Genomic DNA, 15731 nt, shown 5'->3' with positions numbered 1-15731 from the left:
CTCGGGTAAACCGCTACTCCAGGTAGCGGTTCATTCATTAAAACCGCTACTCGAGTAGCGGTTTTGTACCCACTACAAAACTCACTCAATTGTTTCCCACATAACTGGCCAACTGCCAGAACGCCAAAAAAATTCCACCAATCCCAAACAACATCCAACCTGCAATTCCAGCAATTCCAAACAATTATCCAACCTCCAATTTCAACATTATCCAACCTGCAATTCCAGCAATTCCAAACAATTATCCAACCTCCAATTTCAACATTATCCAACCTGCAAATTCAGCACCAAATTCCATTCAACAACACCAAATATAAGCCACACATTGATCACTCATCACCAACTCATACACATTCAAATGTATGTAAAAAAATTTTAGTTACAAGTTAGAGTGAGAAAATAATGTTAACTAACTACATAAACAATAAATGAAACTTCTAAAACCCTCTCTTCTTCTTTTGTGAAGGTGTAGATGAGCTAGGTGTGGTTTCATGAGTCTCTGCAATGGCATCAAGAGAAGGGGGAGTAGTGTCAGAACGTCGTCGATAGGCCCTCTGAGTGACTGGAGGTGAAAGCAAAGCTGATGTGGTAGATATATGGGCAGCAGACGTAGAAGATGTAGAAGTCGATGTATATCCAGCAGAAGTAGGCACGCCCTGTACGATGTGGCCATGTCCAGCTCGGCCAACAGCATCAACACACAATCCCCTCATAGTCTGCAATGTCTGCGCATACAAGTCACGCACCATATCTGGAGGCAATGACTCAGAAGCCTCTAGCACAGTACCGCACCTATGAGCAATATCAGATAAAGTATGTGCCTGAATAGAAAGAAAAAAATACATATTATATAGTTGTATAAATAAATAAAAGTGCAACTAAAAATCAGTGAACTTACCAGTACTATATCTGCAGACGCAGGCTGATAATGTGTAGAAGGTGGTCGCCTCGATGGATTCGTCAGGCGTAACCTCGTGATGCGACGAAACCATATCATATACTCGTCAAAGGCAGAGTACGACCACTAAAAGGAGTGCCCTGAACTATGTGTCCCTCGCGCTCATCCCAATGTGCAATGTAAGGTCGATGTCTGAGCGGATAGTTCTTGTTCTTCGACCTCCGATCTATGGCATGAAGGGTTGTGCTCGTATCAGAAGGTGCGGGAATCGTCTGCTCGAATCCAAACTGGCGCATAACTCGACCAGGGAAATGGAACTCTACAATGTCGAAACAGATAAGTGGGGCCATGTGCGCCATACATGTCGATCAGCTCGACATATAGCAGGTAAAACGCCAGTCCCATCAGTATATGGCTGCCAAGTCATCTACAAAAAATAGAATCTTACAAATATTAGGCAAAAGAAGAGTCTACCAAGTATATAAGTTAGGCAAGTACGAGCCTATGTACCTGCTCGTGTCTGATGGTCAAGTGCATCCCTGTAGTAAGGAAGCCCACCTGCTGTGTGGGACCTATGATGTGTACTCGAAGCCAACTGAAAAGAAATATACGTTATTATCCATGAGAAAAATGAAACTAAAGAATGTCAACAAATGTGAGACATTGAATATTACCTGACAGCTAAGGGGTCAATCCCCGGAACATGCTGGGAGCCTAAAATAGGAACGGCCTCGTCAAACTGTGGAGGTGGGTCCCGCACCCTCGAAATCCGAGGTCTGCCAATGTGTATGTGCTCCCATGCCCAAATCTGTAACAACAACACAGGGCCACCTAACTCCCTCGCACCCCTATGTGATGCTCGACATAGCTGCCGATACAGGTATGCAAGGGTCGCACTACCCCAACTATATGTCCCTGCTACGTCGAGATCAGCTAAAAGCGGGAGATAAAGAACCTGGACTGCATCTCCACTCTTGTCGGCAAAAAGAATGGACCCCATCAATGCAAGAATGTAAGCCCGGGCAAATCGCTGTACAGTCACCTCATCAGCATCATTCGGCAACAAGAAAAAATGTTGCCGAAGCCATGTCAATCTCAAAGACGAACCCTGGAGAACTTTGGGCTCGTTCTCCGGTGTGTTGGGCCAAATCCCTAACAACTCGAAAACTAATGCAGCCCAGTTACCCTCGCCTCGACCAGTAACAGGTGCCCCGTGCACTCTAAGTCCAAGGATAACAGCGACATCCTCCAAAGTAATCGTCGCCTCCCCAACAGTCAAATGAAATGTATGGGTCTCCTGCCTCCATCGCTCCACTAATGCCGTCAGAAGTGGTCTATCAATCTCCAAACCTCCCCACCAAACGATGTATGCCGAGAAAACCAGCCCGCTCGACATACCGAAGAACCCTTCGTGAATCTCCCAGTCAAGATAGAGACTGTGATGATGCAACCGACACGATAGTACCGTGTCCGCTACTCCCCTCCAGACATCCTCACTCCGATGCTGGTCCTGGAGGGTGAGAACGCTGCGATCAGTGGGGCCGGGAAAGATGGACTGCGCCATCAGACCTAATAAGAAAAAAAAAAATATACCGGTTAGTAACAAATGAGGACTATGAAATAATATAAATTTTTGAAATTTAACAAAATATGAAAACATTTACCCAGATGTTCCTTCACCGTTCTTATTAGGACATCTTTGCTTATTGTGTCCTGAAACCTTACAAATGCTACATCTATATTTGCCAGACCTATCAGCTGCATCCATTTCATTTTGTATTCGAGTGGACCGTGGACGTCCAGCTCCACGTTTTAGCCTCTCATCAGCTATAATTCTCGGACCATCATATGGAGAACAATTATGCATATCAGGCACAGGCTTGAAAAAGGACATATAAGTAGATCGATACGAGCTAGTCAGAAATGAAGCGTCCACAAAACCACTATATGACAAGCTCCGGTGACGACATACCGCAAGGACATGAGAACACGGCAACTTATATATTATGACTTTCTCACATGTACATGTCTTCTGCATTAAGTTAACCGTGTGTTTCTTTCCACCTTTCCCGCAATACGGTCTCCACGACCAGTAGTGACCTCAAATAGCCCTCGCTCATAATCAAACACAATCACCTCATGAGCACCTGCCTTCTCCATGTTCTTTTCAATGATGTTAGTCGCCTTCGGGCTATAATCATGGCCTTCCTCAAGTCTTTTTCTACCTAATTCTCTCCTTGTAGCAAAATAAGAATTGACACGATAAAATGTCATTCTTACCAAAGCAGTGATCGGTAGACATCTTGCTCCTTTTAGGACACCATTAAACACTTCAGACATGTTGGTGGTTTGCACACCATATCTACACCCACCATCATGATGTAGAGACCATAGATGAAGGGGAATGTCCAACAGATATCTAGCTGCCTCGACATTAATGGAGCCAATTCGATCCATATAGTACAAAAACTTCCTTTTCTGCCTAGCATATGCAGCTTTTCCGAATAGGTTCTTGATGGCAGCATTCTATACTTCGAATTCAAGTTCGAAGCAAGATGACGCACACAAAAGCGGTGATGTGCATATGGTTCCTCCCAACCACTACCAGGCTCATTCATAGCTGCAAGGATACCCCTATGACGATCAGAGATGACACACAGATCCTTTCTATCTGTGACGGAACGTCTAATGCAAGCTAAAAACCAAGACCAGTCCTCCGTGCTTTCTTCCTCCACAACAGCAAAGGCAAGTGGGAATAGCTGGAAATTAGCATCTGTTCCCATAGCAATCAATAATTTGCCTTTGTATTTCCCGTACAAGTGAGTACCATCTATAGTGATAAGAGGCCGACAATGACGGAATCCGGAAATGGAGGGTTTAAAGGCCCAGAAGACCCTCCTAAAGATGTGCGTAGTAGGATCTTGTGTTGGGATCGTACTCCAGTAAACGACAGTGCCTCGATTGGACTCTTTCAAGGCTTGCAAGTACCTCGGTAACTCTTGATACGACTTCTCCCAATCACCAAAAATATTGCTGATTGCCTTTTGTTTTGCTAACCAAGCTCTCTTATATGTTATTGAAAATTGATATTGGTTCTTCACAAAAGTAAGGATGGACTGAACTTTGAATGAAGGATCAGTCCTAATGAAATCCTCGATAAGATCAGCAACGAAATCTGATGAAATGAGAGGATGGTCTCCACATGTTATGTCTCCTAAACAATTGCTTGCATGTGGACCAACATATCGTACAATTTTGAATGAGAACGACTTAGTCATGATTGCACGCAACCTCCATGGACAGTGACACACTTCCTTTCTAGCACATTCAATGACATACTTTGTGGGCTCTGACTCTAACACCCGAAACATCTGGTTTCTAGAGATCGACCATGCTTTCACAAAATTCTTTAATTGCTGCAATGAGGCGAACTCTTATCCTATCTCAAATTCAGAAGCCACAGTTAATGAACCAGTGACATTCCAAGTCATCCATGAATCTATTAACCTTTGATCAACTTCGTCAACTCTAAGCCAATCTTGTGAAGGAACACCAGCCTTTATTGCCTTGTCAGCTAATTCTCTTGCATCATCATCCTCATCCCTATCAGAATCCACATGCTCCTCCTCGTTTCCCAAAAAATCAACATCATTTTGATGTAGAGTGTCAAGATGGAATGTGGATGGTATGTGGGGAGACGAAGCAGAGAAATAAACTCATTCATGTGCTGATTTACATAATGTGGGTCTGACAACATGCTAGTAAATGATTCAAATTGCATATTAGGAGCTGATGTCGGTACCTCCATGCTATCCCTAAAGTCCATTGAAGGTACATAACCCACATTACTTTGCACATTTATCTCTTTGGAACTTGTTCAATGTACACCTCCATTGCCATGGCTGACGTTTGTGTCACTGAAAGCCACATAGCACTCAGTGACTCGTCATCCTCTAGTGCAATTGGCACATATTTTCCCGGCATCGGATATCTCATAAACAATTTCAGTTCCACATACATACGATCACATCCAACAACGTCATATACCCTATTCAGAATCTCTTGAAACATCATACCGGAATTGATGAACAAAAACTTTTTCCTTCCACCTCTATACACAATATCAACATCATTTTGAGATAATTCACCATTCCAATAAAGGTATAGAGGATATTTAGGTTGTTCCATATTCTACATACAAAAAACATAATGTTTAATTAAGTTATTCTTATTCTACATATTCAAACAATATCAACACTATTTTTCACCTATACTAGTAGTATTTACAACATAAACACAACAATTCATGCAAAATCAACCATCACAAAATGCTCAAATTCATTTTTAACCAACCAACAACTAAATTATACTAATCAAACAACTAAACAATATGCTAATAACCTTTGAATTATACTAATCACCTTCCAATTATACTAACCTTCCAATTAATACAAAATCAACCATCACAATATCCTAAATTTTTAATCATCAACAACTAAATTATACTAATCAAACTAAACAATTTCCATCTAACAAATATGGCATGCTACACAAATTAAATTAAAAAAAAAACAAAAAAATTACTCACAAAGATGGCAAAGATGGCTGTGGTCGGAAGAGAGAGAGCAAGAACTCGTCGGTCGCCGGCGGTGAGAGACGTGCGGCAGCGTGGTCGGTCGCGCGCGGCGGTGAGGAAGACAGCGTCGTCGGAAGAGAGAGAGAGGGAGAAGTGATGGTGAGCACCGTCGTCGGAAGAGAGAGAGAGGGTGAAGTGATTGTGAGAGAAAAAAATTTTCGAGCACCTGTAAATTGCGAAATTGGGGTTTAGGGCAAATTTGGGGATTTTTATAAACCGCTACTCGGAGTAGCGGTTTTCTTTAATGAACCGCTACTCCGAGTAGCGGTTTACAACGGGTCCAAAAATAATGTAAACCGCTACTCAGAGTAGCGGTTCATTAAAGAAAACCGCTACTCAGAGTAGCGGTTGATTTTAAATATAACCGCTACTCGGAGTAGCGATTTTTATGCATTAACCGCTACTCTGAATAGCGGTTTTACTGCAGTTTTAAAAAAAAAAAATTTTTTCGCGTGCCGTCCTACGTGGACGGTACGCAGGGAAATAAAAAATTTTGTCACACATTTTGGGAATTAATCCCCTTTTTAGCATTATTCAAGGAAAAAATTCGAGTTAAATGACATAGAATTAACTTGGATGAATATTTTGAACTTCAAAATTTAGTTTTAAATGAAAAAGATATTAAATGTTACACAAGAATGAAGTTGCGATGAACTTTCGACCAGTCAAAGAATACAAAATTCAACCAGTGCCTTTTTGTTTTTTTTGGCAATGCTCAACAAGAAACAAAGACTACCCACTGTTTTATTCATAACCTTGTTTTTTCCCCTCAAAGGAACAGAAAAAGAAATTCACACCTTTTGAACTACTAAATTATTATTTTTTTTTAGTTCCTGGCGATTTCTCAAGTTATTAACATTTTCATATTGAAAGATATCATTATAATGTTACATAGCTTATTGGTTGAAACTTGAAATTTTAGTATATTAACTTGACGTCATGGTCGAATCTTATATGGAACATGTTTCTAAATTTCTTTAAATGTGCATGATGATGACATAAAATGAACAACTAAAAAGAAAGTGTTACATAACATGTAGACGTGCTTAAGAAGCTTTTTAATATATTAGTATAGATTTACCGATCAGCAACACTTTCCCAAACTTTGCAGATACAACGAGTCAATCAATTAAAAGAAGACTTAAACTATCTAAATTCAGTAGAAAATTGGGCATAATCGTTCAGGCATAGCCGTCCAAACTAAATCCTTTGAACAACTTAATAAACTACTTCATAATACATGTTTTCAGGTTAATGAACCGTACATACATGCGAATCCATTCCTCAATTTTCAATACAACTCATTGCATATGACAAAGTCAATTACTTTGGTAACAAGTGTAATATTATTTATTCCTCCATAGACCATTATTCAAAATTAGATTATTGGCAGATGTCTGGAGTTAGTTGCTTATACGCATGTATATAAAGCTTGATAAGTATTAACAATAACTTACTTGATAAGACTCTTATCTTTTATTCTTAAATCTTTGAGGTCAAATCTTGTCATATATGGTGTTCAAGCATATAAAATCCAAGTGCCAAACCAATACATTTAGAGAATTATTGAGGTTCGAACAAAGTGCTTCGCCTTACTATTTGATAGAAGAATAATAAGCCGATAATGTTGTATGCATATGATGGACGCCTCAAATTGCAAACATCATAGGACATCCAAACTCTTCTCAAATCATTCAAATGTTAGAACATCAAACACATCTTTAAAGAAGCAATATTCTTGTAATCCATGCATTAAGAATACCCCTCCCTTCGTGAGAAGAATCTCATTTCCTACTACTTTTTTTACTTTATTAAAAAAAAGCTCCTATAATTATAAATGATAGAGAATATATAATATTCTCAGTATATTATGTAGAGAATATTATATTCTCTATCAAGAAAATACAAAATAAAACCAATTTATAATATATTCATAAATCAAAATGTCAAATTATCTATTATAACTCGAACGTTAGAAGTTATTTTTCATAAAAGTTATTCATAATCTACCCCAACCTCTAACTGCAAATACGAGCTTATCAAATATTCCTTTATATCTTAAATAGTCTTTTGACATTATTCAATTTATATCTTCCATCTAAACGTTAGTGCCGGTTCTTGAAAGGGCTATGCCATATAACTCCATGAATAGAGTTAATTGGCATAGGAATTAACTCTATTGACGGAGTTAACAAGACGAATAATTTGAAAATGAAATAAATGAAAAAAATTTGACACACGATAATGAAACTGCAATGAACTTTCGATCAGCTTAAAGTGAATACATAATTCAAACAGTGCAATTTTTTTTGTTTTTGCAATGCTAAACAAGAAACAAAAACTACCCCCACTACTTTATTCACACACTTTTTTTCACCTCAAAAGAAGAGGGAAAGAAATTTCACACCTTTTCTAACTACTAAATTTACTGATGACCAACGTTTTCTAAAATTGTGCTGATAAAACGAGTCAATGAATTATGAGAAGATCCACCAGATTCCAAAACCTTCCTACTTATGTTCTTCATCTCTTGAATTCTACCCCTCATTGCATCATCCATACTCATTAATTTCTTGATACTATTTTCAACCTCTTCAGCTGTAACCACAAAATTTGCACTTGTCTTCATTAAATTCCTCTGATAATCCATCCTAACCTCAACAGCTAGTTCAAATTCCTTTACCATTTCAAACGCATTCACTTGTTGCTCCGAGTACATGGGCCACGTAGCAATTGGGACACCAAACCACAACCCTTCTAGTATCGAGTTCCATCCACAATGTGACACGAACCCACCCACAGCTCGATGTGCGAGCACCTGAACTTGAGGTGCCCACCCAATAATTTTCCCTCTATGTCCTGTACGATCCAAGAATCCCGTAGGAAGGGCATCTTCGAAGGTCTCCTTCTCACTAGGAAGCACATAACTGTTATCAGATACAGGCCTTCGTAGAGCCCACAAAAAGCGGTGTCCGGATCGATCTAGTCCATTGGCTATCTCCTTAACCTGCTCTTCCTCGAAGCTTCCCATGCTCCCGAAGCATAGGAACACCACCGAGGAATCAGGTTGATCGTCCAACCATTGCATTATCGCATCTCTATCATTTTCTCGACAGTCACCATGATTGTTTTCATGGAGGGCTAAAATGGGCCCGACAGGGTATACATCAGGAGTCTTGTCCTGCTCCTGCAAACTCTTGATAATACCCGGCTCTAACTCCATGAAAGTATTAACAAGAATTCCTTTACATTCTCGAAACTTTCGAGTTAGATCATTAAAGAACGCTGAACACCCACTTTCCTTGTCAAACATCAAGGATGGTAACACTTTAGCGGGCACCCGGTTTTTAAACCCGGGTAGATTTAACTCGGAATCATCCGAGTTACTATACGCAGTAGCAATATCAATCCCATGATCATCGAAAAGCGCTTGAAAATGAAACATGAGAGTTAACAAAGATGCACCAGCAGTGAAATAAACATAAGAAGGAACTTGAAATTCCTTGGCAAGATCAATCAAGTTGACACACATGAGATCAAACACAAACACAGCTGGTTTTGTGGATCGATCATTGATGGCTTTTGTAATGAGGGGCTTTTGTAACACGACTGTGTCGTGAAAGAAATTGCTCGAAGCGGGATCAGGTAGTTCGGAGTCGGATAAAGAGGGAAGAGTAAGGAAGGTAATGCGGTTAGGGTCGATTGCGTTGGATTGAGACTTGATATAGGTATCAACAGTGGTGGAACTATGGATTGGCATGTGAAAGATGATGACGAGAATTGAGATTTGTTCATCATGTTTGATGATAAGCTTGGCGAATTCAACGGCTGAGATTAGATGTCCAGCCCCAGGGGTTGGGACGAGCACAAGTTCTGCTTTTGACATTTGAAGGATGAAGATTGAATGATGAAGGATGTTTCTGTTTGTAGTTTGCTCTCTTTTAAGAAGTCAATTACTGAGTTGGAGAAGGTATGGTGAGGTTGTATTTATGGTGATGCTTAGAAAGTGACGGACTATTTTTTGTTTTTTGTTTTTGAACGAGGATAGTCTTTCATTGACTTGGTTTTGCGGTATCTGAGGATGTTTATTGTTAGTTTGTTACTTATTGATTTTCTGATTTCTTTGGAAAAAGATATTCTCATATATACGTAAAAGATATATCTAATATTCTCTACTTTTACGTGTATAAAAAGTTTAAAAAGCCTAAACAAACTAACACTAAACATCCTCAAATAAAGAGAATCCTAGATAAGAACCTCGTCAAAGAAAGTCATGATCTGGCGATCAAAGCTAAGCAGGGAATTTTAGTTTAATGTTGCTTTGTTTTTCTGTTTGTACTTGTTGCAAAAAAAAAAAAAAAAAAGAGAATCCTAGATATATCTGGTTGGTGAGCGATTTTTCGTAGGTCTGGTAGAGCGCCTTCTCTTTATCTTAAAAGTTTAAAACGTACCATCCACAAAATTTCCCATTAGTTGAACAAACATATTGGCGTTGTTTTTTTTTTTTTTACTTTTATTAATATATTTTTTTAATCTCATGTGGTCTTGTTAAATTTTCGGTTTAGGGAGGAACAAGATCAGAGAGAGAATAAAAGAGCCATTGATAGAGCTAGGGGTGATAATGAGCCTGACAAGATTGCGAGCAGCTCAGGCTCAGCTCGGTCAAAGCTCAGCTCGAGCTCGGGCTCGGCTCGGTCAAAGCTCGGCTCGAGACTTAAACGAGCTGAGTCGAGCTAGGTAATGCTCGGCTCGTAAAGCTCATGAAGAGCTCGATTACTATTTTATACTAAAAAAATATTTTATATCAAATGAAATTATTTGGTCAAAGATTTTAAAATTTGCTTTCAATACGGAGAAGCAAACATTATATAATGGTTTTAAAAGTCAAAAATCTAACAATATCGAACATAATTATATTTTTCCTTAAATACAAATTATATCACAAGAGATGAGTTAAGTACACAGGAGGGTACTGAACTTTGAGAAAAGTTTCAGTTAAGGTACTGAACTTTCAAAAGTTCCAGTTAAGGTACTCAAATTGGATGTCTGTTAACTTAAGGTACTAAACTTTGGTTTGTACCGTTATCAGCCCCAAAAATAAAAGAAAAATATGACATGGCATTAATTAAACAGAAAAAGGTGACATGACATTAATTATAAAAATTCCAAACTCTTTTCTCTCTCCTCTAATGCCTCCCCCTCTTTTCTCTCTCCTCCTCTATTATTCCTCAAAGTTCAACCATTGCAGTATTGTTATGTGGTGAATGGTGATGCAAACATAGGATATAGGAATAAGATGGTATTTATTTTAGGATGTATAGGAAATTCTAAAATGACCTTAATAATGGTAAAACAATCGACAAACACCGCAAATTCAACAGCCCTAAACAAGACACATATAGCCCAACTGGGGCAGCATATACCCAGAAACAAGGGAACTTTTTCTGCTTACTCGGCATTGCAACTAGATGAATTTCCTCATTACTAACCAAAACAACAGCAGTTTTAAGCTCGTAAAAGCAAGAAGCATGGAGACTCAGAAGGTGTTGCTGTTGTTGTTGTTGTTGTTCGGAGGGTTCAAGCTTCCACATGAGAGAATGGGGAGATGACGTGGAGGAGAGAGAGTGGGTGGCAACGTTCACTGGGTGGGAAAATGTGATGGATTCGAATTTCGTTGTTTGGGAATTGAAATTTTGATTCTTTTGCTATACGAATTGCTTCTAATTCTTTTATCAATGTGATGGTATTTATAAAAAATATAAGAAATAGGAAATTCTAAAAACAAAATACTAGTATAAATCTGCCTTGATAATGGTAAATCTGAGTAGAAAAAAGTTCTCAAATAGTCAAAGAAAATATTTATAATTCCACAACAACTCAAACTTTTTTTCTAAAAGAATGGAAGAATAATAGCAAAAAAAAATTCAAGCAAACCTTACGAATAATGCGTGCTGAAATTTAGAGCAACACTTTTCTAATATTCATCTGAGAAACTTAAGAAAAGAAAAAGTAGCAAAAAGTAAAAAGAGGGTGAGGAATCAGAGGAGAGAGAAAAGAGAGTGAGGAATCAGAGGAGAGAGAAAAGAGTGTGAAATTTTATAATTAATATCATGTCACATTTTTCTGTTTAATTAATGCCATGTCATATTTTTCTTTTATTTTTGGGGCTGATAACGGTACAAACCAAAGTTTAGGACCTTAAGTTAACAGACATCCATTTTGAGTACCCTAACTGGAACTTTTGAAAGTTCAGTACCCTAACTGAAACTTTTCTCAAAGTTCAGTACCCTCCTGTGTACTTAACTCCACAAGAGATAGTCAAAATCATGTATTATTATGCATATAAATAGTTTTAAAAGTCATAACAAATCATCTAAAAAAATAGAAAAGGTAATTATATTTACATTCCTTGATTTGCTCTTAACAAATCCTAAGAACTTGGCTGGAATAAACAAATTAGAAACTAATTTCAGAACAATTAAGAATTATAAAGTTGAAAGCACGACTACTCACTCTTGATTCCTCCTTCCCAAGAATAAAAATAAAGCTATAAGTGAATGAACCCATTCTCATTTAACCTCAGTACCTCACCCATGACATCATTTGCTCTTATGCGGTTATGAACTTATGATGCCACATGTGACATGTTTAACATGGAAACTCCTCCACCCTACATAATTACATACACCCATCAGCAGTCTATATATATGGGCCAATTGTGTAACGTTATTTTCATCATCTTCCTTAATATTTGTTACAAAATAGAAACGAAAGTTTGTTCTAGAAAACACACATAACATAGTACACACACACGACACACCCAAAAATGAGCAGCAGTACAGCAAGTCTAACAGTAACAGCAGATGCAGAGCTGGTGTTTGTTCCAGCTCCGGGTATGGGCCACCTTAAATCCGCCGTGGAGTTAGCCAAACTCATCATCCAACACAACCACTGCATTTCAATCGTCATCCTCATCATCAACATCCCTACTACTACTTCCCTCATCAACGACTTCATTCACTCCCAATCACGTAACAACCCTTATCCTACCCATCTAACTTTCATGGCTCTACCACCTCTTTCAAACCCACCAGAACGTTCCTCTCCCGACTTCATGCGCATTCTCATTGAGCTCCACGAGCCTCTCGTCAAACAGGCCGTCGAGGAACGAATCCAAGCCGGGTCTTCTAAGCTTGCCGGTTTCGTCCTCGACATGTTTTGCACCAACATGATTGATATTGCCACTAATTTAAACATTCCAGCCTATATCTTCTTTACTTCAGGAGCTAACATGTTGAGTCTTATGTTTCATTTTCAGTCAATGAATGATGGAGGTGTTTTTGATCTTACTAAGGACCACATCAGCCCTAATGCTGAGTTTGATGTACCCGGGTTTGTGAACCGGGTACCCGAGATAGTTCTGCCTTCAGTATTTATTGATAAGGAAAGTGGGGTCCCTATGCTTCTCAACCTTGTAAGGGGGTTAAGAAGATCCAAGGGTATTTTAGTAAATACATTTACAGAGCTTGAAACTTCCGGTGTACAAGCTTTGTTAGATCAAGCAACTCAAGGTAGTAGCATTCCTGCTATTTATCCAGTGGGTCCCATCTTAGAGCTTGACAGTGGGTCCCAAGGAGAGGACCACGTGTCTATTTTACAGTGGCTAGATAAGCAGCCTTCTTCATCAGTAGTGTTCCTCTGCTTTGGGAGCATGGGAAGTTTCGATGCGAATGAAGTGAAGGAGATAGCTAATGGTCTTGAAAAGTCCGGACACCGGTTTCTCTGGTCTCTACGGAAGCCGCCTTCCGCGGGTACAACGCAGCCTAGTCAGGACCAAACTTTTGTAGAAGCCTTACCCGAAGGCTTTGTGGATCGAACTGCTAAGATAGGAAAAATCATTAGTTGGGCCCCACAAGTCTCCATTTTGTCCCATCGTTCCGTAGGTGGGTTCGTATCGCATTGTGGATGGAACTCGACACTAGAAAGTATGTGGTTCGGGGTTCCTATAGCAACATGGCCACTATATGCAGAGCAACAATTGAATGCATTTGAATTAATCAAGGAGTTGGGACTAGCGGTTGAGATTAGGATGGACTATCGACATGATTGGAAAACAAGAAAAGCAAACTTTGTAGTCACAGCTGAGGAGGTTGAGAATGGTGTAAAGAAGTTAATGAGTTTGGACGAGGAGACGAAGCAGAGAGTGAGGCAAATGAGAGATGAAGGTAGAAAAGCTTTGGAAGATGGTGGTTCTTCTCATAAGTCGTTGGCTCGTTTTATTCAAAATGTTTTGACTTTTGAGTAACGTTACGTTGCTGAGAGTATTGTGGTGATATACTGATATGGATTGTCAATTTGTCAATAAGTCATATACTGGAGAGTTTGGAATTTGAATGTGTTTAAGTCCACGTTGTTTATGTATCACTATTTACATGTGTGCGTTGTTTGGTGTGTTAATAAATGATTGTAATGAAAATGAATTTTAATCGTAATGTTATAATTTATAAATGAAGCATTTTTAAAGTGTGTAGGGGTAATGGTGAGATAATTTCAATTGTAAAGTTTGTATTTTTTTTTTCTTTATGTGGAATCAATTTCACCGGCCTCCTAAGTTTGTGTTTTTTCTTCTAAGAAAAAGCAATTTTTTATTACCATTAGTTACAGGGCCGTCTCGGAGATACTAGAGGCCCTGTTCTAAACTGAAAATTGGGCCCTCGGCCCCTCGCTCTATATCTTAAAGGGTAGTAGTTTTTTAGTCAACATACTCTTGACATTATATATATATCAAAAAGAAATAACAAGTCAATAAAAATTTAACTTTATTCATAGCCAATAGAAGACAAACAACTTTATTCATAATAATTTAATTATAGCAAATTAAAAACAAATCAGCTTGATTCTTTTCAAAAAAAAAAATTCAACAATCTTACATATAAAAGGAGCGAATAAACATTAACAAATGGAGTTTATATCAACAAAATTATCCCTCAGAATCTCTTTTTCGGTGAACTTCAAATTTTACCCCAATTCTCATCAAACCTATTTAAATGTATACAGGAAAATAATGAGAAACATGATTAAATTAAGTATCTAAGTAATCATGGAAATCGAAAATTGAGAAAATCAAGCAAAACGCAATAATCTTAAAATTAAGGATGAATATGTGGCTTACCCAGCTTTTAAAAAGTTGAATGTAAAGTTCTTGAGTGTATAAATTGAGATTCTGGAGTGAATAAAAACTTCAACATTACTCATTCATAGATGCCCAAGTCGGTTAACAAGAATCAATCAGACAAACTTGATATGAATGTCAACTGACAATGTCAATTCATGATATAATTACAAACATATTAAGCTTATTAACTCTTTCCTAATTAAAAGAACATAAAATGAAGCAAAATCTGGGGAAAAAAAATAGTACTTGCTTGAATTGAGAATTGGGATGGAGATGATGGAAGACACTTGAAACCCCTTCCTTTATATATAGATTGCTAAAAAAAAATTAACCGTTTCAAAGTTTGACCAAAAGAGGGGAAATTGAGATTAATTGCTCCTTGCCATTGATTATCATCAACAATCTCAATTTGGGGAAAATAAATGTTTTCCTGTTAAAATTGTTTTGGGTAGACCAAAAGAGTAAAAATTTCCATGGAGGATTGAAACGGATCAAAGAAATAATTGTTTGATTTTCGGAAATAAGAATTTTGATGGAAGAAATTAGAAAGTTGAAGAAAAATGGAAGGTTGAATGTGAAGCGTGAATACCGATGTAAAGACGAAAGAGTGGAAGAAGATTATGCGTGAAGCCGTGAATGACTGAGCGTGATTTCATAATTCTTTTTCTTTTTCTTTTTCTTTTTATCCTTTTTTTTAGATAAACTTCAAAATTTTTGGGCCCTCTCAATTACGGGGCCCTGTGCAATTGAGCACTTTGCACACCCAAAGAGACGGCCCTGATTAGTTACCTCTACAAATGGTTTTGGAAGAGAATAAATTTTTTTTTAAAAAAATACACTTTAGGATAAATTAGTATTATCATGACAATGAACAATGTTTTTCTTCAAAAATTTACATACAAATTCAATCTCATTACCACCATTTATAACCAACTACCAAACAAGTTGTTATTGTTATTGGTTTATGGAATTAGAGTTGTCACTTTGCTTGAAAACAACGATTAAAATCAAAATTAATTGCC

At 38.0% G+C, this 15731-nt stretch overlaps 5 protein-coding genes and 1 long non-coding RNA gene across 6 annotated transcripts; 1 reads left to right on the top strand and 5 right to left on the bottom strand.

Moving 5' to 3' along the window:
- Positions 1-288: 288 nt before the first annotated feature.
- LOC125498177 (uncharacterized) lies at positions 289-1008 on the bottom strand. Its single transcript, XM_048645795.2, has 2 exons — positions 899-1008; positions 289-821 (listed from the first exon to the last, which is right to left on the bottom strand). The coding sequence occupies exons 1-2, from the start codon at positions 995-997 to the stop codon at positions 438-440; spliced, it is 483 nt and encodes a 160-aa protein (XP_048501752.2). The 5' UTR covers positions 998-1008; the 3' UTR covers positions 289-437.
- Positions 1009-1217: 209 nt separating this feature from the next.
- LOC104883738 (serine/threonine-protein phosphatase 7 long form homolog) lies at positions 1218-3414 on the bottom strand. Its single transcript, XM_048647154.2, has 4 exons — positions 2563-3414; positions 1573-2467; positions 1409-1493; positions 1218-1325 (listed from the first exon to the last, which is right to left on the bottom strand). The coding sequence occupies exons 1-4, from the start codon at positions 2669-2671 to the stop codon at positions 1218-1220; spliced, it is 1197 nt and encodes a 398-aa protein (XP_048503111.2). The 5' UTR covers positions 2672-3414.
- On the bottom strand, positions 2936-4176 carry LOC130591776 (uncharacterized). The gene is made up of 2 exons (XM_057395688.1): positions 3431-4176; positions 2936-3380 (listed from the first exon to the last, which is right to left on the bottom strand). Exons 1-2 carry the CDS (start codon positions 4174-4176, stop codon positions 2936-2938), a joined length of 1191 nt encoding a protein of 396 aa, XP_057251671.1.
- Positions 4177-7779: 3603 nt separating this feature from the next.
- On the bottom strand, positions 7780-9843 carry LOC104896006 (anthocyanidin 3-O-glucosyltransferase 2). The gene has a single exon (XM_010682669.4). It carries the CDS (start codon positions 9418-9420, stop codon positions 7960-7962), a length of 1461 nt encoding a protein of 486 aa, XP_010680971.2. The 5' UTR covers positions 9421-9843; the 3' UTR covers positions 7780-7959.
- A 2423-nt stretch (positions 9844-12266) lies between these two features.
- On the top strand, positions 12267-14108 carry LOC104896004 (anthocyanidin 3-O-glucosyltransferase 6). The gene has a single exon (XM_010682667.4). It carries the CDS (start codon positions 12361-12363, stop codon positions 13837-13839), a length of 1479 nt encoding a protein of 492 aa, XP_010680969.2. The 5' UTR covers positions 12267-12360; the 3' UTR covers positions 13840-14108.
- A 228-nt stretch (positions 14109-14336) lies between these two features.
- LOC130591993 (uncharacterized) lies at positions 14337-15196 on the bottom strand. Its single transcript, XR_008969982.1, has 2 exons — positions 14707-15196; positions 14337-14573 (listed from the first exon to the last, which is right to left on the bottom strand). It is a non-coding gene; the product is annotated as an uncharacterized LOC130591993 (long non-coding RNA).
- Positions 15197-15731: the final 535 nt, after the last annotated feature.

Source organism: Beta vulgaris, chromosome 6, assembly GCF_026745355.1.
Source record: "Beta vulgaris subsp. vulgaris cultivar EL10 chromosome 6, EL10.2, whole genome shotgun sequence".
In the NCBI taxonomy this organism is placed as follows: Eukaryota; Viridiplantae; Streptophyta; class Magnoliopsida; order Caryophyllales; family Amaranthaceae; genus Beta; species Beta vulgaris.
The sequence above is the reverse complement of the archived record's forward strand: the minus strand, read 5'-3'. Positions and strand labels throughout refer to the sequence as shown.

What these genes read in the sequence shown, in the direction of transcription:
- LOC125498177 (XM_048645795.2), bottom strand. Translation starts at nt 997, where the DNA reads ATGATATGGTTTCGTCGCATCACGAGGTTACGCCTGACGAATCCATCG. An exon ending in CGTCTGCAGATATAGTACTG is followed by an intron (nt 822 to 898) that starts GTAAGTTCACTG and finishes CTTTCTATTCAG; the next exon opens with GCACATACTTTATCTGATAT.
- LOC104883738 (XM_048647154.2), bottom strand. Translation starts at nt 2,671, where the DNA reads ATGAAATGGATGCAGCTGATAGGTCTGGCAAATATAGATGTAGCATTT. An exon ending in ATTGACCCCTTAGCTGTCAG is followed by an intron (nt 1,494 to 1,572) that starts GTAATATTCAAT and finishes ATTTCTTTTCAG; the next exon opens with TTGGCTTCGAGTACACATCA. An exon ending in TGACCATCAGACACGAGCAG is followed by an intron (nt 1,326 to 1,408) that starts GTACATAGGCTC and finishes TATTTTTTGTAG; the next exon opens with ATGACTTGGCAGCCATATAC.
- LOC130591776 (XM_057395688.1), bottom strand. Translation starts at nt 4,176, where the DNA reads ATGACTAAGTCGTTCTCATTCAAAATTGTACGATATGTTGGTCCACAT. An exon ending in GCTTCGAACTTGAATTCGAA is followed by an intron (nt 3,381 to 3,430) that starts GTATAGAATGCT and finishes TGCATATGCTAG; the next exon opens with GCAGAAAAGGAAGTTTTTGT.
- LOC104896006 (XM_010682669.4), bottom strand. Translation starts at nt 9,420, where the DNA reads ATGTCAAAAGCAGAACTTGTGCTCGTCCCAACCCCTGGGGCTGGACAT.
- LOC104896004 (XM_010682667.4), top strand. Translation starts at nt 12,361, where the DNA reads ATGAGCAGCAGTACAGCAAGTCTAACAGTAACAGCAGATGCAGAGCTG.